The sequence below is a fragment of the Eimeria maxima genome, genomic scaffold (assembly GCF_000499605.1).
Source record: "Eimeria maxima Weybridge genomic scaffold, Emw_scaff80, whole genome shotgun sequence".
Classification (NCBI taxonomy): Eukaryota; Apicomplexa; class Conoidasida; order Eucoccidiorida; family Eimeriidae; genus Eimeria; species Eimeria maxima.
Window position 1 is genome coordinate 15,218 of NW_013563984.1, and position 21,070 is coordinate 36,287.

A 21,070-nucleotide genomic window follows, 5' to 3' on the forward strand; every position below is an offset into this window, starting at 1 on the left:
AGGCGGGAAACCAGTAGTCCCATATAGTCTAGGTGGTTAGGATACTCGGCTTTCACCCGAGCGACCCGGGTTCGAGTCCCGGTGTGGGAAGGTTTTGCTCAGATATTTTGGACAGCTAAGTGGCGTGTCAGCGTCCCTATGGTCTTGTTTCCTGTTTTACACTAAAATCTATAGGAGGGGGAGGGCTGCTAAGTAAGAAGAGGAGAGCAATTTTGTTCAAGGCCAGCTTAACCATAGAGTATAGAGGTGCAGCCACTTTTTCTTACACCTAGTTATTTCAACTGGGGATCAGATGCGCAGGTACTCCTGTGGAGAGGGAAGGCGCAACCGGAATGACCAGCATTTTCAGCCAGTAAGTTGGGAAGCTGCTTTGCAGCATGAAAAATGAACTTCGAGCCGCTCAAAGTTCCTTGTGAACGAATAGGAAGCGTCGCAGCCCCGAGATAGACGGGTTCTTTAAACTAGCTCCCATTCCTGTGCTGTTATGTGCTAAAAAGGTTTGCGCTATCTGCAGCCTGAACCGTGTACAGATCCTTGCTTAAAGCTGAAGCTTCATTCCGGCACACCAAAAGGAGTGTTTGCTGGCCTTCAGTGAGCCTCCTCGCTTTCTCCACTGCAGGGGCGGCCTTCGGAGTCGTCGCGTTGTTGTGGCCTAGTCAAAACTGCTCCTGTTTGGCTGCCTCCTGTGAATTCTTGGGCGTCTTGGGGTGTTTGCTCTGTCTTTGACTCCTGATCTTCATGTTGCTGCATCCAACTGAGGTCGCCCTGAGAATACAGCACTTCGTCTTCCTTGTCAGCACCGCAGCACTCCATTGTTTGGCACAAAATTCCTCCTTCTTGAGCTTCTGTCTTTTTGTATTCGCGGATGTATTCTTCGGGGACGCGAACCGTTCCTTCTGGAGACACGACTTCTACCTCTGTTTCTTGTATTTCTGCTGGGGTCTTTCTCACCATAACTGCTGGCATTTCCGTTACCTTCTGGACAGGGTAAGGAACGATAAGAGGAGCTGGGCATTCAAGAGAAACGTCGAATTTTGGCACAAAACGCTCAACGTGCACTACCTTCTCCACGGGTTTCCAGACATACTTCACAGTGTCTACGTATTTGGGGACCTCGATAATCTTTGGAACCTTCTTTTCGATCGTGTCAACCACAATTTCCTTCTCGACGATCCTGTCCACGAACTTAACTTGAGGGACTTCGACTTCAATTGTTTCTTGCTCTCCGACATACTTCACCACTGGACGGGGTACTTCCCTGATTTCCCACTTTGGCACGAATTTGTGAGTGTATCCAGTTACAATCGGAACCAAAACTTCCCTTTCCACATACTTGTACTTGGGAATTTCAATTGTTACCGGTTGAGCATCAATGCGCATTTTAGGGACCTCATGTTCCACCCCTTGGTTGAACACTCTTGGCTTAACGGCATCCACCACATCTACTTGGGGCACTTCGATGATCTTGTCACGTCTATGAATCTCTTGGATGACAGGAACTGGTACAATAGGCTGCTCACATGTCAGTTTAAGGCGCCCATCCCTGCTCCATGTCCACAAGCCGTGTCGTGGCTGTTGCATTGGCGGGGGCTCCGCGTAGCAGCATGGTCCGCAGGTCGGGTTGGGTGTTGCTGCTCCGTCAGTTGCATGAGGGCTACCGAATGCAAAAGGAGCCCCGATGAAAGAACCCTGGCTCACCATTCCCGGAAACCCGCTGCCGACTTGCGGCAGCGAGTGCATGGGCTGGTGGCTCGCGGTGCTCACTCCAACGGCACGGGGAGTGGCATTCCCACTTTGTATGTTAGACATTGCTGCTAAAGAGTAAAGCAAAATAGAAAAGGCTTAAATATGCTTCACGGATTCAGCAGGGGTTTAGATTGCCGGGGCTCCGTAGCCCGCGTGAGGCTACGGCCGACGGCTCGCTGTCACAGGCGCTGCCGCCAGTCTTGGCAGCGGAAAAGAGTACACAGGTGGAGGTTTGCTCCCACAGAAGCTGATGAAATTGCTGCGATAATGGAAAATTAGCTGAATAACTCTGAAAATACGGCAAAAGGGAGAGGGAAACTGCCAGCGGAAAGCAGCCATTGGGACCGGCTGTGTTCACATGTGCAACCGAATCGACTCTGCGAGCGCAGGTCGACTACCAGGCAGCTGATCGCTCTCCCAGTGCGTAGCTGGGAAATACCATAGATGCATCTTTAATCCCCTTTTCCAATGGAAACCCTCACATGAACATATGCTTTTCTTATGGAAATATGTGCAAGATGCACTGTTTTTCCTGTTTGCTCCTAGGAAGCTGTTGTCGTGTTCCGAACAACCACTTTCGGCCAGCCTAGAGTTCAACCAGGAAAGCGCGCGACCAGTCTTTCTTCCCACTCATTTTACGAATCTTTGTAGTGAATTCCGTCATAAACTCCTCACCTTCTACTTGAGTTGGGTCTGGTCACAGTCGCCCGTGTGTTCCTATCGTCGCTAGTTGAGACCGCAGCAACAATTGGCGAAGCGCAGTCTTTTCCAAGAGCACTGTGTAGAAGCCTAAGGTTTATATCATAGTCAAATACCAAGGTATAAGGGATATTATTAGGCCAAAACGGCAATATTCTGGCCTAAATCAGCACCTATTAATCGTTTACCCTTGAGTCTTGGGTCTAACGATTCAACGCCCCCTACGATTCAGCACGTGTATATGTGCTAGTAAGAGCGTGTCGAAGATGGCAATGCTTGCATTGTGTGTTGGATTACTTTTCTTTGGGAAAAAATACAGTGCCGCACGCAAACACAGCACGTTGCAGTTAGTCAGCAGCAGGCAAGGCAGGCATGTGAGTCTGCAACACAGAAGCTACGAATTGGGCAAGAAATGATTTGCCTAGCTTGAATATGGTGTAATGAGTGCCATTCAATCAGCTGCTATATCCACTAAGAAGTGGTTGGCCCTGCGAGCAGTAGGCACCACAAAATAAGGAGTCCGCCAGAGGTGAGGAGTTTTGTGGAAGGCCTCGGTGTGTTCGAATATAAGCTGCCAGATCAGTTCACCTCACACATGGGAAGAGCGTTCAGCAACGCATGTTATGCCCCACCGGTGACCTGTTAAATCTTTTTAAATAAAATGTTTCCCTAGGCAAATTCCTGTGCCAAATGGGCATGACGTCGCCAGATAGGCAACCTTTAAACTACGTTTGAGTCTTGAAAAATTCACCTTCAACGATAAGCAAAGACAGAACGGAACAGCTATGGGCAAAATACGCCCATCTTGCAAAGAGTTACATCGGATTCGATGACATTAGCAATGCTCTGCTTATATCAAAAATACATTTTCCCATAAACCAGCACCTTGAAGTCCCTGGAGGCACTTCCTGCCAGGAAGCGTGTGAAAGCACAAGGCCCAAAATTCCCCCTCAGAAAGCACAACACACCATCTGCCCACGATGTTGCTTCTTAGTTTGGCTAATACGCGGACGTTACGGCCCAAGGGGGAAGCCAATCCAATCAACGGTTACCATTCAAGTTGTGGGTCAGCCCCGCACTTGTGACCTTCTGCCAACACGCACAACACAAAAAAAGCTGACCCGCTCAAGAAGTTCTAGAATTCTTCGTGCCAGGGCTTTTTTAAGAGCATTCATTGTCTACAAAACCCGTTTCCACAGGTGGACCTCTCACCTTCGCCTGGAGTTGCTAGATGCAACTGTCTACAGAGGTCCAGCAAATCGGCCATAGCAAACGAAGATACATGTCCATCTTTCCTGGAATCCCATGAGAGAACAAGCAGACGAACTGGGTAACCCTGATTTCGGGTACACCGCACTTAGCCACAGTGAAAACGTTATTCTGCATTCTCGCGAGGTTGGCAGTGGAAAGTGGTTATTTGTGTGCTCACCAGATAACGGTTAGTGCATCATCACCTGCTTCTAGCATATCAATACGCGCTTGACCATCAACATCCCTGTGCCAGTATGGATAGAGCATTGTGGATAGAAGCCCCATTATACTGTGCGCCTTCGAAGGTAGGACAGCGAGAATAATTTGGTGGAACTCGGGGCATAAGCCGATGCAACTGCCTACGAATTCCCTACCAGGAGAAGGTGCATCTCTTTAAGACTTCATACTCATTTGGTCAAAGTTGTCAGGTATGTGGTGGAGGACGGCAGCCCATGTACGTCCGCCGAACCTCGTGCTTCTCGCATTGCGAGAAGCACGAGGTTCGGCGGACGTACAGGTTCCGTAGCACTTTTTTGGTGAGGAGCAAAAAGCATATAGAAGGCATCAAAATCCAGCTGGAACGCCTGTCACGTGGTTGCACCTCACGACACTTCATCCAACTTACGGCACATCCGCTCACGGCCATGCACTACGACGCCTGATGTAAGCAACAACCCTTCAAAGTGATTTAACTCGACACCAACCACCATGGAGAATGACATGCACGGTTCACCAACTTACTTCCAGGGAGGCAGTCCTCTCTGCTGTCCTTTGCACTCGAAGCAACTGCACCGGGGTCGCAAAACGTCCCCCGACAACTCAAAAGCCTCCTTCACCATCACGGAAACACCTGGACAAAAACAAGTGTTGATTAGAAGAGCATCTGCAACTACGTGTAAGCATTCGGACGCATTGGAATCAGTCAGGCTGCTTACACAGTCTGGTCATCAAGGAAGTTCTCTAGCCAGCGAAAGAACAAGTTCCATGTACTGCTAGCCAAAAGCTCTTAACTGCAGGCGCCTAATACCCATGGCGACCACAAGGAAAAGTGCACAAATGCCAAACACAAAAGCGGCTGCCAGACGGTTCAAACAGGCTCCTCCCAGGCATAAAGTTTGAGTTCCTCCGCTCGATGGCAAGGTAAGGCAGTGATTACTTGAAAGCGCAACGGGCGTGTTAAATGGCTCTGCCTACTGGCAGCCTTTGTATGCCCTCACCCTCGCCTAAAAGTGCTCCTTCGGGACGTAGGAGGGCCACCAGGACAGCAGACCCATCGGCGGCGAGAGATAGTTGGGGTTTCAGGGATCCATAGCGAAGGGTAGACAACTCGCAAGCCACTCTATCGGCGAGAGACCGGATAGCTCTCCACACCTGCGAACCCAATGCGCAAATCCAACCACTGACGAGCAGACGACGCTTTTCACAGTACACATGCGCACATACATTCAAATTTTGTATAATAATGCTACGGGGCCACGCCTTCAGGATATACCACTCATAAAAGTTGAATTCTACGTCCCAAACAGTAAAACTAAGACAAAGGGATGACACTCGCACAAAAGCACCATATCAAGGGAGTAAAATTAACCTGACTGACTTACTGGGTCGTCAGGACCCAGCCTATCCACAAAAGAATCCCTTGCATCCGGGAGTGGCGATCCTGCAAAGGTGGCAGAATTGAGTCTGACGTCGAAGGGAATCAGAACCAACTGATGGGCGCTGCTGAGCTCGGCCAGCTGCTGCGTTGCTTCAGGGCGGCCGAAGAGCTCGTGGCGTTCCTCGCAGTGGCTGCAGATGAAGTACGCCATGTTGCAAACAACTGACAGAGTCGGGATGCTCAGGCTCTTCAACATTCGAATGCCCTTCTCCGCGTCCACCAAACTGCAACAAGGCAGCACATGGCAGCGGCAGTCGCCTGCCGCACCTCATTGGGGCAGGCGTATTCACGGAGACCTACAGCAGCAGCTGAGGTGGGCGGGCTTGAAACTTCGCTTCTCATCTATTCTAAACGTTCGTATGGTAGGAACATCATGCATCACCGTGCAGGCGCAACACCTCTGCTGTGTTGCATCGAGCACAAACACAACCTTCAGATCCATACCTAAGAGACTGCGCAGTCGTTACGACCACACAACCATCCATAGGCACTTGTTGCTGTGTGAGAGTTATATGAATATCCCCAGTTCCGGGTGGTAAATCTACCACCAGATAGTCGAGGGCTCCCCACTGGGTCCCCGTCAGCAACTGCTCTACGACTGAGCTGACGAATGGGCCCCTTAAAGCCGAGTACCCCTGCATGGCATTCACAGCAACCCGAATCTGGAGCTTTGTTTCGGCGGACAAGAACAGCATGCGAAGTCTCTATGATATAATCCATACCACAAACGCAAGTCAGGTCCATTGTGCAGAGAGCCTATTGTGCAGTGGCTGTCGTAGGCAACTCCCAAATTCAGAACTTTACGTCGGCACCCACTTGGTCATTCTTCTTCCCTATGAATCCGTATGACATGCATTTGATGCCGGAAACTTTAATGGGAATCATGCTCATATCTTCTCCCTTCGCAGGTTTTGGTTTGGAAGCATCTTCACGGGGACCTGCTCGGGCCGCTGAGACCGTCAGAGGCCCTTCTTCGTATTCAATGAGTCCACGCCTTAAAGCTGAGGCTCCCTTTTTGCCTCGGGAAGTGGGTAACCTTTTATGGGTGGGTTTCTTGGCTTGTTCTTCCAACTCACTCTCCTCTGCACCAAAAACTACTCTTGCCTCCTCCCTGTTAAGCAGGGTAGGCAGACTTGGCCCGTATATATCCGCATCTAGCAGTCCCACTTTAGCCCCACTCTTCCTCAGCATCAGCGCCAAAGAAAGGGCGATAGTGCTCTTGCCCGATCCTCCCTTACAAGAAGCGACGCCAATAATAAAACCCACACGCCTCAAGTTTGGGGGTCGGCCGGACGAGGCACCGCGGCTGTGAGCCATTGATGTCAAGGTAACCTCCACCTACAAAATCGCACAAGCGTATATCCACACATTTTGATCATCTCAAGTATAAAACTATCTCCAGCACTCTGCAAGCAGCAACTGCTAACGAACGAGAGAGGGACACAGCAGTTGAGACAGCGAGAACCGACGACAATAGCGGATTTTGAATGCACAAAAAATGTGGGGTGGAGTGATTTCAAGTTATTAGACTCCCTCATAAGTACCTCCTTGACCCAAGGCAAGCATTTCACCGATGCCTGTGCTTCTTCTTGAATTTGTCCCTTGAAGGGACAGGCTGGGGTGGTGAGATTCAGGCAAAATTTGACATTTCTGCCTCCCGTCTCCTCCTCTCCAACTTCTAGGTCCTTCACGAAACCTAGCGCGACAATATCGCGTCCTATATCTGGGTCCTTGACCTGTAAACAGCCGGTTAGGGACAAAGGAGACAGCTCCTATGCAACGCGTCCTTGTTTGCAGCAGGACGTGTTTCAGTTGCGTTTTCTCTTTCTCTGTACAGCTGTATTGTGGCTGGGAAAATGTCGAGATGTCACCTGACGTAGCTGAACAAGGACCTGTTCATGGAGAGGGCGTAGGTGCGTTGCGTCGCAGTCGTGCAACGGTTCCCGGGTAGCGTGAAGCTTGTCTCCCTCTGTCAATTGTGTTGGTTTTGCAGCCCTGAGCTGTTGGTGAGCAACAAATTCCGCGTCAGCGAGATCAGGATCCATTGGCCATGCATGTGGGGAAATGAAGATGAGTCGAACTAAACTCAACAACCCCAAGCGCCCAGCGAATCCCTTGATTCGACTTATGCTGGCACTGCCGAAGAAGGAGCCCACTGTCTCCGTATGTCTGCACTTGATTCAATAAATATATAGAAGGAGCAGAAGACATCAGATGTTGCGTTGGTTTAAATGCTCCTTGTCAGCGTACATGTAGCGTCACTGGAGAGTAGGCCCAGCGTCTGAACGGTGTCCACTAGATACTAGCTCTAAGAGCATGTAGTTTGTCTGAAATCACTGCAACTTCACATCATGATTCAAGAATATACGAAATTATCCCCAGAGTAGGGGCATGAAAATGCCGTAGAATCAGAACCGCTGACGGTGGGCTGCGGGGCCACCGACGCTCGCCGTTGAAAACTGTGGGATGGGAGGCGCAAAAGCTCCGACAGTCAATACGCGAAAGTACATTTCCCGGTTATTCGTCATTTCTATAAGCGAAATATCTACTATTTCAACTCGTCGGAAAGGCCTGCCGCTTCTTCGGCTGCTACGAGCGTGCATGCAACGTGCCCACTCGCTAGTGCTACGACGAACCAACGGAGAGCATCTTCCGGCACCATGGCTACCATTGAAGCAGGCTGTTGAGAGGTGTCCTGAGAATTATATTTACATAGGTGACTATAGTGGAGTCTCGCTTACATTTCTGCCTACTCTCCTTAGAAGCACTGACGGTACGGTGCGCAAACAACCCATGTTCACTGGCATCATCGAACCTCATCTCATTAGGAATGGGCTTTCCTTCACTATCACTTGAGCATATGGATTCATATACAGATTTTGAGAGGATTCTAGGGGCGGTGCAAAGTAGTGCGTCGATCCCGGGGGCTAGAACCCTGGCCAGTGCCTAGCTGCCTGTCTGTGCGTGCCTACGATTGCCTCGAACGGCCTTCCACCAATCACGTAAAGAACAATCATCGGGAGAGAAGTATCGTCAAAAAACTCGGCTTTGCAATTCATTGGACCTGGCGTGTTCCAATGACGCCTAAGAAAGTGACACAATGTGATGTGGTGACTCCGACAGGGCGCGTAACGAGTCAAAGCCCATTGAAGCGACACACTACAGAAAATGGCTACTGAGGAGGGTATCCAGCAAGCAGAAACTGAAGAGCCTCAAACTTCTGTCTCATTTACTCGCCAAAGTCCCAGTTGTGGACAAGATAAAGTGAGGCCCACTACTACTACTACCAGGGTTTTCTGTCTAGAGGTTGCCTATTTTTTTTAAATGGAGATTCTTTCAACAAGCCTGATGCGTGTGATAAGCCTTCACCATGGCAGAATGAGCTCATGCCCTTCAAGCATTGCGTTTTAACTAATGCTGCCAGTTTGGTAGAGAGAGACGGCTTTCCACCTCCACATGGGGAGAATCTGCCGAGAAACCAAGATCTTGCCAATCCACTGAAGATCCTAGGGGTATTGAGAGCCGGTTGGCGGCCATCAGACAAACGCACGATGCTGTGCTTAAAGGCATAGACGCCGCACAAGAAGCGGTTGTCAGGTCCATGCAAGGTGACCCGAGGGCCTGCAGTTCCCTTCCCGATAAATCTTTAGTGCCAGTAAATATCATGATAGAAGTACCCGTATATATCTGCGGACTGCAAGGAGGAACCGACCCCTATGAATAATGTGAACCCATATGGTGCAGAACAGGAAAAACAATATCTACGAACATTCCAGCAAAGGTACTTGACAAGATTGCCACAGCTACTCTTCCCAGAGGCGCTCACTATTGTAGATGGCCACTGCTACTCTTCCCAAAGACTTTCACTATTATAGCGCAACACCGCCTGAACAGTTTTGAACCAACATACTTCCGTTTACATAGCGGGAGAAACCCTATTTGTGAATGCCCCGTGTGTGAATTCGTAAAGGACTCAAGATATCTTAGAGCAGACGAAAAAGCTTCAGAAGGTCCGCCTCCTCGCCTGCTTACAGATGATCGCATATGGAACCAAATCATACTGTATTTAGCCATCCCCACTATACATTTGTTATTTTTGCAACCTAGCTAGTTGTGCATCGGGATGGTATTTTTGGCTCGTTGGAGATTGACTGCAGTACACAGCGAATGGCATGTAAGAACATCACCGTAAACACATTTCACCGTTTCACGTTTGTGCGATGCATATTTATACCTAAAACCATTGCAACGTTGTCCCTCTAGAAACAAAAACCCCCACTGGAGCTGGAGACTCTGCACCAAATGCTATCAATAAACCTCAAGGCGGCGGAAGAAGAGGCCAAACATTTTGCGGCCTTAAGCAAGACCCTGGTATGTCTCAACAATAAGAAGGGCTGAGGGTATATTTTAGTCGCTCAGGCTGCACTGCTACTACATTTGGTTGGCGTGTACAAAAGGGTAATACGGCAATGGTGCAACAAGTGTTCCTCTAATCTGCGAGCTCTGTTTTCCCTTTAGACAGAGAAAAACAAGGAGCTCGTCACCGAAAATTCCATATTACGGGAACAAAACGAAATACTCATGAGACAAAGGGCTATTCAACAGCGAAAAGTGCAGAAAAGAGGTGTCATCCAAATTTTGGTTGCCAACGCCATGTAGAATGGTGCAACACAGCGCCTGTTTAAAGAGCCTTTTCAGCAAACCCATCAAACGGCTCAGCATCTGCGTGGCTGAAGCACTAGAGGGATTTTCGTAGGCTTGTGTCTACAATTGTCACGCATGTCCTTGAATATGCTCTAATTGCAGTTATAGAGAAGGGCGACTTACCCATTCCCAGGAAGGGCTGTGGAAGAGCATCTCCAGAAACCCCAGAAGTGTCCCCCCGCCTATTGGGTCCCCCCCTAACACCCCGTACGGTTGCAAAGGTCAAGGCCAAAATACGTCAGTATGCCAAGGCGAACAATTACGGTGAGATTCAGGTGCAGGGCAATATGAAGCGGCACATTCGCTGCCTCAGGCGGCTGGAGTGGAGTCTAAAGTTATGCTATCTGTGCTGATTCCAGAAAGAGAACTCAAAATGAGAGCTGAGATATCCCGCCTTCATGAACTTTGCAACAAGCAGAAGAGTGAACTCATCGTGTTGAGGGGTACTGATGGCCGCCGAGTAGAGCTCGAGCTTCTGTTGAAGCAGTGGTTCGCATACCGCCGCCTACTGCCTACTCTGTCACCATTTGGTTAATACAATGTAGTTAAGTGCCAGTTGTACTTTGGGCATACACGCAAACTCACAAGCAAAACCACAGATGCATGTTGTCACCGTTTGCAAAGACAGCGTTAGCGTAGTTGTTTGGGGAAGCGCACGCTGATGTGCATGCGACTAACTGCGCCTTCATGCGCCTTATCGGTGGTTCAGCCTGCTCGACGTGAGGGCTCGACTAGCTGGCAAACGAAACAGTACAATGGCAAGTGTGCACTGCTTAAAAAGAGGCAAAGAATCGTGCGAAGGCCCTTGACGAGATGAAAGAACGCTGCAGCAACCTAAATTTTCTTCGTTTAGGTACCCAAGGAGACCGAAGGTGCAGAGAGTAGAGGTAGCATAACAGCCGGAGGGGAGCTATCCATGGCTGGCAGAGACGAAGTCCTTAAGAGATTCCTAAAAATGGAGCAGTAAGAAAGTGATCGCTGTGCTTGAAGTTCCAATAGATGGATTCTTTCTGAAATAGTCACATCGTCACCTAGTTGTTATCTAAAGTCATGACATATGGCGTTTGCAACTACAATGCCTTTGTCCAACAGGAGCAGCTAGAAGAGTGCCTGTGGAAACTGCATGTTCGTTTGAATCAGAGTAATCAAATTACTTCACCAAATCGTAAGCGCGACAGGTACCGCCAACGAATTCGATTTTTCTTGGCTCAACGACGAGGAAGCTGAACCAAATGCAGATTGCCGTGCTTCGCCGTCTCCTCCGCCCGCTTACCCGAAGGCCACGAACTCCTATCATTACAACAGGAGTTCCAAAAGAAGCTAATTATCTAAAGTGCACCGGGACACACCACATCAGCAAGTAGCCGGCTACTGTTTGGGGATAATGATCAGAGGCAGGGCATTCTAAACTACTCGCAGAAAGGCTGGACATTTGGCTATACGCCTAATATCTAGTGATAATCTCGACAGTACTAGAATGCGTTAAAAGGTGCAACTTTTCCGCATTAATACAGCTTCTTGCTGCCCGTATGATTTTGGCAGTGGGATGGTTAGTCCTTCACAATACTGCACGGCGGCAGGTGCACGCAACTTTTCGTGAACCGCATTGTTCTTGATTGTTCGTTTTCGTGCTGGGGGATACTGTAGTCAGAATATAGTACTACTCGCACGTTACAGACTTATACATTGTATATACCTGTATAATGGGGAAGTCTATGGCTCACCAAGAGGTTCAACCTCAGGTTCCTCGAGAGACGAAAGTTATTCCGTTGCACACTACACGATTTCCGCAATGACGTATTAAGCGCCTTCGTGGCAAACACCGATTCGAAATAATGCCGAAGCCCAGAAGATTACTTGCAGGCTCGCCTGTGCATGGGGGTGTAGTAGAGTACTAGTCATTTTTGAGGAAGCATCGACACTTCCTGACCAGTAAACATAGTACGGTAAACGCCGCCAGCCCGTCGAACCCACTTTCGTCAAACACGGAAGACTGAGGCCCTAAGGTCTCTTAACACCCTGGTAGAAGTAAGACTATCTCGGAAGTGTAATATCGGGGGCTTGCTCCAACAGATAGCAAGGACGCAGTCCCGAGTGCCTTAAAATAATGTAGCAAACGCGTTTCAATGCACCGTTACACCTCTCCTCATACTGGGCGGTTCGAACGGGATAAAGCACTCTATTGAATGCAACGCTCTCTTGTTACTGCAAATGCTCTGTCGGCATGCTGCTCTCGGCAGTAGAACACCCACTTCCGGAGTGCCCCTTGCTGGTTCCCGTCTGAAGTGTGAGACTGTAGCAGAAGGACAAATTCCTGGGCAAACGGGGGCCAGGGCAAGACAGCTTCCCAAGGAGCGGTAGCGGCTTCTGCTGTGGTTGCTGCGGAGTTCTTGGTTGGACCTTGATAGCGATTCAACATTTGCTGCAGCGCCCGCTTCTCACTGCACGAGAGGATTGGCAGTAAGATGTCACACTCGGCTTCTGGAAACTTCCTCACTGTCTGGCGTGTGCCCTCTCGACGCCCAGTGGAGCAGCTAGCCGCTGCCGCTGCTGCTTGCTCCTGCTGCTGCAACCGGAGCAGTAACAGCTGTAAAGCGCGGTTGACAATTGCCAGAGCAGGGGGGTCTGTGCCGATCAGTCGGCACAGTCCCACGGCAGCAGAAATGATGTACTCACATCGCATACACGCAGCAAGCAAAGCAAGGGGCGGCAACCACGCCAAGGCATCATCGGCAGCAGCAGCCGCTGCGCCCGCCGCATGTGCAATCGCGTGTCGCTGGAGGTCGTCTGCAGCAGCTTGAAGAGCAGGGATGTGGCAGGGGAACAGCCGCCCTTTGCAGCAACTGTTGCCAACTGTACAGCGCGCTGCAGCAACACCTGGGACATACATGCAGCGCCTGCTATCGCGGCGCCGGATGCTACCCAAGACGCACGCACAAGTGAGTCGGCATTGTTCAACCAGCGAAGCAACGAGCACCCGCAACAGCTGCACAAGCAGGTCCGTCGCTGTGAGAGATTCCAGGCCATGCAGCGCCCCTTCGCCTTCAACCTGCAGCATCAAAACGACAGCAGCAGTAGGCGGGCACCGGAACTGCATCGAGAAACTGCAGCAGAACATGAGCACACATAAATCCCTGCTCACCACCCTCCAGTTCAAGCGGCGGCTACTAAACACAGAAACCAACCAGGCTGTTAAAAAAGAGCTGCTCCTTCTCCACTTTTGCCGAGCATTCGACATTCCCACAGTCTGGCTTCTGCGACTCTTCTGACTGTGCTGCTGCAAAGGCAGCCGCAGCAGTCACTGCAGCCGCAGTCGCAGCCCTCGCAGCCTGCAGCACCGCTTCGCGTGTGTAACCTGAAGCACGGAGTGCAGAGAGAGCAGCTGAATGCGCTTTTTCCCGTTCCTGCAAGAGCTGTCCTCGCTGCTGCAGCAACTGCTCCACACTGCGGGGCAGGCAAGCGAAGCAGTGCTGCCACCAAACTGCACTGGCCTGGGATGTACACGCATCTTTATTTGCCACCCTTAACAGCTCTTCGCAGTGGTCCCCAAAATCCTTTCGCGCTGCATATCCGCTCCTGTTGCGTTCTCTCAGGAGAGCCGCATGCATCGCAAGGGTGCCCTGAGTGCCCGCAGCAGAATACAACTGGACACAGAGATATCTGAGGCCTTTTTTTTTGTCGTCACAAAGGGGAGCAGCAATAAAAACGTGCAACGCAAACACCTTCAAGCATCTGTCAAGCAAGGAAAGTCTTTCGGTTGTCAAACTCGCCTCGGTGATGGGGGGAAGAATGGGCAGAATCGGCTCGTGGAAGTGAGAAAGACCCTCTGGGGGAGGCAGTACAAATCGTAGAGACTCAAAGGGTTGTTGCTGCTGCTCCCTTGGCATGTCCTGCAAGAGCCACTGCAGCCTCTGCTGCTGCGTCGCGCAGTTCAGTTGCTGCAGCTGCTGCTGTAGGGAGCAACAGCAAACATCGGGAAGCGCACTGGGGCCGTCGGGGCAGCAGGCCACCCCCAGTCCCGCTGCTAGAGCGCCCCGGGGTTCGCAGCCATTTGTGGCCGCTGCTTCTGCCTTTGCTGTTGCTTCCGCTGCCTCCGCTGCGCATGCAATCGACGTTGCAGCCGTCAGGCCAGAAACGACACGCGGCAATAGCAACCTCCGATCCCACATCCAGCGAAGCTGCATAAGCAGCCGTTGCCAGAGTCTTTGCACCTCAACGAGTCGCTGCTGCTCCCCTGCACACAACGCCAACTCCGCGAAGAAGCTGCTGCTACTACTGCTGCCCCACAACAACGCGAATGCCAAGTCAATGCCGCAGCATCCACAGGCGCTGCAGCAGCAGCTACATGGAGTGCAGCTGCTAATGCCGATAAGAAGCAGCCTCTTAACTTGCTGCTCATGTATCAGCAGCTGCTGCTGGCGGGTCATTGGCCTGAACAGGTGCTGCACTTCCGCTTCGATGGCAGCTGCTTCAGCCTCTCTTGTAGTGCTATATATGCTGGCATTTCTGCTGCTGCTGTCGTTGCTGCTGCTGTTGTGGCTGCTGCTGTTTTGGCTGCTGCTGTTGTGGCTGCTGCTGTCGCTGCTGCTGTTGCTGCTGTTGCGGAGGCTGCTGGTGCTGTCCCTTCGGCTGCGCTTTGTGGGAGTAGCAGACTGCCCTTTCATGCGCACGCCGTGGGGTTCCCGGCGGCGAATTCGTGCTCGCTCGATATCACGGAAGGCCTTCGAAGTCAAGGAAGCGAAGGGCTGCTGCTTGATGCTGCAGTTGCTGCTGCTCCTGCCGGCGAGCAGGAGCAAGCGGCTCAGCTGGTAAACACGACTGGTAACGCCGCACTGCTGCTGCCACGCATCCTCCTGCAGAAAGTCTGTTGCATGCTGTGCTTGCCGCTCCAGGGTCTTCAGCGACATGCTGTAATGCTGCACCAGCTTTTCGTGGGCCAGAAACAGGGAAGCGTTGAGATTCAGCCGCAGGCGGCAGTCCAGCGCAGCAGCAAGCGGCCTGCTGCCGCTGCTGCTGCTGCTCCAGAAGTCTCGTAACGGTTGCATTGGGGAGCACCATATCACATGCAGAGCCTCGAAGGGGCACCGTTGCAGCAGCAGCTGCTGTAGCAACTTGTCGGCAGAGGGCGCCGGGGTGCCGTCCGAGCCCAACGGCAGAGTTGCGGCCCCCACAGCTACCTCACGCCACTCACTGATGATGCATTCGCTAGGCCCGCTCCTGCTATTGCTGCTGTTGCTGCCACAGCTGCTGGTGCCTTTGCCAACATCGGAGGTATAGTTGGTCTGGTGTAGCCACCAAGCTTCGGGTCCCACGACAACGGCAGCTGCAAGAGCTCCACCTGCTTGGCGGCTGTTGTATGTCTGCTGCCAAGGGCTCGGCAAAAAGTACGTGTACTGTGCCGTTACAACCAGCTGCTGCAGCAGAGACAGGGCGTGGTGCTGTTCGTGTGACTGAGGCACCTGTCGCAGCTTCGCACCCAGGTGAGGCAGCAGCAAATGAAGAAACGCTGCAAAGGCAAACCGCACAAGTCACAGCGACCAAATACTAAAGTGGCCTGGAGGAAATACACTCGCTGAAGACAGGAGACAAACAAGACGCACTAGAGAGGTCGCAATCCACGAAATCAGAAGAGAGACAACGAGATTCATATTGCCGTATCAGCAAAGCGCTCCCTTTTCGTCCGCCGGCCCCTGCTTCCTCATCATCTTCCGGTGCCGCTTCTGCTGCGGATGCTTCTGTAGCAAATCCTGAGCCAACGCTCGCTGGACACACCAGCACCTGCGAACCTACGCAATCCCCGTGCTGTGGATCATGCAAAGAGAAGAGCGGCAACTGACTTAAGAGCTGCCGCTGTTGATGCTGTTGAAGCTGGCCTGCTGATTCCAGCTGGCGCAGCTCAGCTGCACGCGACGCTATTCCGAGAGCTGCAAGGGACGCGCGTGCTGTCTCCTTACGGACGCGTAGCGGAACAGCCGCAGCAGCTCCCCTTGTAGCTGGTCCTGCGCCCTGGTCAGCGCATCCTGTTGATTCTGCTGCTGCATCTGCTGCTGCGTCCGGTACTTCGCACAAACGGACTGTTTCGATTTGCAGGAACTCCGACACTGCAGAGGCAAGGGACAGCAGCAAAAAATAGTTGATATCCGCCAGAGAAATCGAATATTTAGTTGCAGACAATAAACTCACCCCCAAAGCTCCTCTGGATTGACGGTGCGCGGCTTGGAAAGAAGTGCTCCCACTTAAGAATGCATGCAGCGCAAATGCCGCAACGAAGTTCCTTGTTGTTCTTCTTATTGCTGCTGCTGCTGCCGGTTGAGTTACAACCGTCGGTGCTGCTGTCGAAATATATTGGGGACATGGAGGGGCTCGAGAGGCGCAGGCCTTCTGGAGGTTGCTGTTCCGGTCGCGGTGCATCTGCTGACGCCCAGATGGTGCTGTTGCTTCTGCTGCTGCTGCTGCAGCAGCAGCCAAATTCGGGCAGCGGGGGAGCACGCGTGTACGTAATCCGCAAGTGTTGCCCTGGATGGCCTTCCGCATATTTTGGAGAAGCGATAGGAAGCTTCGGAATATGGAGCAACAGCTGCAGCACTAGGGGAGCAAAAAGCTGCAGAGACAGCGCACAGCGCTGTTGCTGCTGTTGTTGCTGCGGAGAACAACACAAGCAAGCGAACTGGGGGGGAGGGACTGCGCAGGCATGCCAGCTGCTGCTGCAGCTCGCATCGCTGTGCATGCATGCAACAGTATGGACAGAAGCACCAGAAGCTGCTGATGCCGCCTCTACATGCGCATTCGCCACTTGTTGCAAATACAGACTTCGAGCTGCAATAATCGGGAGGCGGCGCAGACAGGAGACCAGCTCATATTGTAGCTGCTCCCAACAGGACGCGCGGGAGAAGTCCTCGAACTCAAACTCGCGAAGCAAGACATCGCTAACGAAGTCCCCATCACCTCTGTTTTCATTGCTGCTGCTGTTCCTGTTGCAGCTGCTACTTCCAGCGTTTCTGCTGCCGCCGCAGCTGCGACAACTGTTGGCCTCTTCGATTGACCCACAGTCGCCACACGCACCTAGAGAGGCAATACTTTGCGCAGCTGTTGAGGGCTGTTGAGCGTGTTCGGCATTGCTGCCTCCCCTGCTTCTGGTGAGGCGGCCACTGCAGGCCTCCCCTAACCCGCTGAGACCCAGAGCTCCTGAAGCAGTGGAGTGCTTCTGGTAAGTCATTGCTGCTGTAGGCATGCACGCTACGCAGCTGTCTGCTGTTATTGTTGTTGCCGCTGTTGCAGACGGAGGAACTGCTGCGCACGGTGCTACTACTACTGCCCTGGGCTGCTGCCGTGATGCAGCTAGCGGCTCCGGAGGAAGCGCATCATTTTCGTATGTCTTCTACGCCTGTCTTAACTTGACGAATAACTAAGAAGGTTTCATCTCTTTACGGAGCATCTCAGGGGTTGCAGTCGTCTAGCATCAAAAGAACGACGTCATAATGCGCGATATGCCGTCCATATGTCGGTCCACCGGGAAGGGGAGAAGCGTATCCTTCATAATATCTCAGGCATATTTAGTTTTTAAATTAACTAATTCTGAAATATATTTGCTGGGGTTCCTCTTTCCTCATATCCCTGCGAGGGTGCTCAGGGAGCTGGCCGGACCGTTCACTATGGTTGCAGGATACTCTCCCGCTTCTACGAGAAATAATTAATCGTTGGTGCATTTTTCAGGGTTTTACTTAGAAACACTGTCATTTAGGTCCTTTTCCAGTGCGTGTTATTATGCTGCGGTAGATAGCGGCTTCTGCTGCACAGTCAAGACTCCGTCGAGACGTTGGCTGTTCTTAGCAGTGCGTTGTATGCTCTTGTATACATTTGAGCCTTTTTCTCTCTCCCAACTAAACATGAATAAAGACAATTTTGCTGCTTCCTCCTCACTTGACGCCTTCGACCTCAACCTCAACCCGGCAGGTACGGCCGTGCCCCGAAGAGAGTTGCAGCAGAAGAGTGTGCATGAATTCTACTGTTGAATGACCTCGAAAAATCAGGCGGCACTAGGCCTGTGCAGATAACCGTTGTAAGTTCCAACGGATCTCCATAAGACCATTAGAGTTTCACAGAAGCACCTGATTATCACGTACGAATCTTAAGGATGAATGCACACAGCGACTCAAGACCTCCTGGCACTGAAGACGAGATGCGGCATATGCGACAAAACTTTTCTTGCCGTTGTAGACCTTCTTGGCTCAACAACTGTAATGGTCAAGCTAGGCATGCAAGCATAAGACCCTATGTACGCCCATTTGATGCAGGCACGGACTATGTACAATGGCTACACTTGTGGGGCTGTCCGAGCTAAAGATCGTATATATGGACACTTGGAATTTCCTCAGAGAGCCTATAATCCACAATTGGGGACTTTTCACTGAGACATATGTCGGTGACTACTCCATATCAAGTCACTATATATACATATATTACACGAAGCGTTAGAAAAATGTTGGTTTTGAAATTCTGCTGCAAACAGCTGCTAAGGCGCAATAAATAGAAAACTAGCCAGCATTAGAAGACTGGAATGTGAGTGTCTAAATAGGCTGTTCGCTCAATTTGCAGCAAAAATAAATCGAAAAGAAGAAGCCTCCCACGAAAGGCTTCTTGTCCTGCCAGCTGGCGACGAAAGCATATTAAGTGTACCCAAAATTGGATGTATCCCAAAGAAAACTTTCTTGAATGAGTTGGTATTATTTACGGCTCAAAAACCCTAAATAACGAGTTTTTTTCTTCGGGTTGCTAGAATGCAAATTGAGTGAACGTGTTTCTTGTGGGAGGAGCATGTTCAAGAAAGAATTTCCTCTTTGAGTTGGTTAGTGGCGAATTGAGCAAAAGAGTTAACTAGAAAGAAAGCGCTTTCAAGTATAACTCTCGTTTTCATGTTGTTTTGCCCCAAATTTATTGACAGCCTAGGGAAACCACACGCTCCAGAACGAGTTTCTGTCCCAAGGTGTTCCCATAGGAATTGAATGAAAGCCTTCTTATGAAATAGCACGTACAAGAATGAGCTCCTTTTTTGCATTTTGTCACTTCACAATGAGGGGAAACCATCCTTAGTGTTCTATAATCAAAGGAAACAACAGCGGAAGTCGATCTCTTGGGGCCCCTCTGATTCCTTTGGATAAATTTCTCTGCCTCGTCCGTCCGTTACAGCGGCAGCTGTAGTGGAGTCCCTACTGCAGCAGCATTTGTCTAGAAGCAGAAGCTAATTATCCTGATGCAGCATTGATTAATTAGTAGGTTGATTTGTGTGGGAGGCTAACAACCACAGCAACGGCAGCAGCTGCAGCAGTGACGACAACAGCAAACAGCCCGTGACCGCCGTGCGGGTCGAGGCGGCAGCCTTCCTCTCACTTTGCTTTTCCGTAGCGTCTGATGTTTTATGATTTCAATTATCTAAATCGTGCCTTCAAAAGTTTTTTTTTTGTCATTCAGGGCCCCCGAAGTCTCCGCGACGCGGGGGTCCTTCTGAGGTAACAGCAGTCATTCGTTGCTGGCGCAGGCGACGGCCTCATGCGAGCTCTCCTACTCCCGTTTTTCTCCGGCACTTCAGCAGCATTGGGTTTGGCGTCGAAGACAGCAGCGTACTCGTGGACCACTGCTGCAAGAGAAGTAGCGAGCGTCAAGTCGACTCTACAAGCGTCACCACCAGTGTCTGCAGCCGCAGCAGCACGCAAGGCACTCTAGAGTGCCTGTGTGCGTTTCTGCTGTAGCAGTAGCACCAGCTGGTGCTGAACGACAAGGAGCGGGAAGGTCTGTTGGTGGCCGCCATGGTGCGAACTTGCTTTGACTCGAAGGCTTTGAGCTCCTCAGGGTCCTCTTCTTCCTCGATGAGCTCCGACGAGGAGTCACCAGATGTGCGGGGGTGGACCGTGGGAGCGAGAAAACGCTCAGGAGGAGGAGGTGAGGGCCCTGCGTTGCTCCCGATGACAGAAGAAGACTTCGTGCTACTCGACCGCCTGGAGCGCCGCGTTGACGTGCAGAGTTTCGCAACAGTCTTGAAGGCGTATTTGATAGTCCGCAACAGAGTGGCGGCCATCCGAGCGGACAGGGAGTTTAAGAGGAGGCATTTAAGTCTCCCTGATGCTGGTGGGGAGAGAGAGGGTGGGCGTAAGGTTCCCATCAGTGGCCCCTCCTCGGGAGGTCCGGCAGCACTGCAGCTCAAGAAATGCAGCAGCCGCGTGGCGCTGATGAATTCTCACAAGCACAGGAGAGAGTCTGGACCTCTTGATGACTTAGGAGAGGCACAGGAGAAGCAGAAACCCCGTTTGATTCGGCGTCTATGGCTGTTTAGAAGGAACAGCCGAGACGAGCAGCTGTTCAACAGCAACAGCAACAGCCCAGCAGCAGCGGCAGCGGGTGGAGACGCAGCAGAGTACCCCAAGAGCGTGAATGCGTGGGAAGCGAACAGTGTCGACCTTTTGGAGCAGCGGCTGTCTTTCCTCGGCTGCCGCACTGTGACGTCCGTAGGTGACGGCAATTGCCAGTTCCGTTCGTGTTCATTGAATTTGTTCGGCAGCGAAGGCTTCCATGGGTTTGTGCGGCGAGAGGCTGTGGCACAGATGCGCAGACAGCGGGCGGTATATGGGGTGTTCTTCGAGACCCCTCAGCTTCTGGAATGCTACTTGAGGGACATGAGCAGAAGTGGAACATGGGGAGATGAGTTGTCGCTCCGAGCGATTGCAGACGCGTTCTGCTGCTCTATACACCTCATTACCTCCACGCCCTCCAGCTGGTACTTGCGGTACGACCCCGAGAACGATGGACGCAAAATGCAGCCCAAGAGGCATCTGTTCCTCACATATATCTCTCCAATACACTACAACGCCTTCGCCCTTAAAGACACCCGAAACGCAACAGCACTCACACCCCACACCTAAATTCATACATAAGCGCTGAACCAGCTTCTCCGCAAGTCAGACTACTGTTGTTGGCTACGCCAAGAAACAGCAATCCCTCCTGCTGCTGCAGCAAACAGCA

General features: G+C 51.5%; 4 protein-coding genes across 4 annotated transcripts; 1 reads left to right on the plus strand and 3 right to left on the minus strand.

Moving 5' to 3' along the window:
- Positions 1-588: 588 nt before the first annotated feature.
- EMWEY_00011390 (Chromosome III, complete sequence, related) lies at positions 589-1,701 on the minus strand (the record flags this gene model as incomplete). The annotated part of the gene is made up of 1 exon (XM_013478979.1): positions 589-1,701. The coding sequence occupies one exon, from the start codon at positions 1,699-1,701 to the stop codon at positions 589-591; it is 1,113 nt and encodes a 370-aa protein (XP_013334433.1).
- Positions 1,702-4,433: 2,732 nt separating this feature from the next.
- Positions 4,434-7,398, minus strand: EMWEY_00011400 (MRP protein, putative; the record flags this gene model as incomplete). The annotated part of the gene is made up of 7 exons (XM_013478980.1): positions 4,434-4,546; positions 4,914-5,067; positions 5,298-5,577; positions 5,798-5,988; positions 6,170-6,691; positions 6,898-7,089; positions 7,225-7,398. 7 exons carry the CDS (start codon positions 7,396-7,398, stop codon positions 4,434-4,436), a joined length of 1,626 nt encoding a protein of 541 aa, XP_013334434.1.
- A 4,838-nt stretch (positions 7,399-12,236) lies between these two features.
- EMWEY_00011410 (hypothetical protein, conserved) lies at positions 12,237-17,273 on the minus strand (the record flags this gene model as incomplete). Its single annotated transcript, XM_013478981.1, has 4 exons — positions 12,237-13,106; positions 13,243-15,563; positions 15,658-16,158; positions 16,241-17,273. The coding sequence occupies 4 exons, from the start codon at positions 17,271-17,273 to the stop codon at positions 12,237-12,239; spliced, it is 4,725 nt and encodes a 1,574-aa protein (XP_013334435.1).
- A 2,587-nt stretch (positions 17,274-19,860) lies between these two features.
- Positions 19,861-20,970, plus strand: EMWEY_00011420 (OTU-like cysteine protease domain-containing protein, putative; the record flags this gene model as incomplete). The annotated part of the gene is made up of 1 exon (XM_013478982.1): positions 19,861-20,970. The coding sequence occupies one exon, from the start codon at positions 19,861-19,863 to the stop codon at positions 20,968-20,970; it is 1,110 nt and encodes a 369-aa protein (XP_013334436.1).
- Positions 20,971-21,070: the final 100 nt, after the last annotated feature.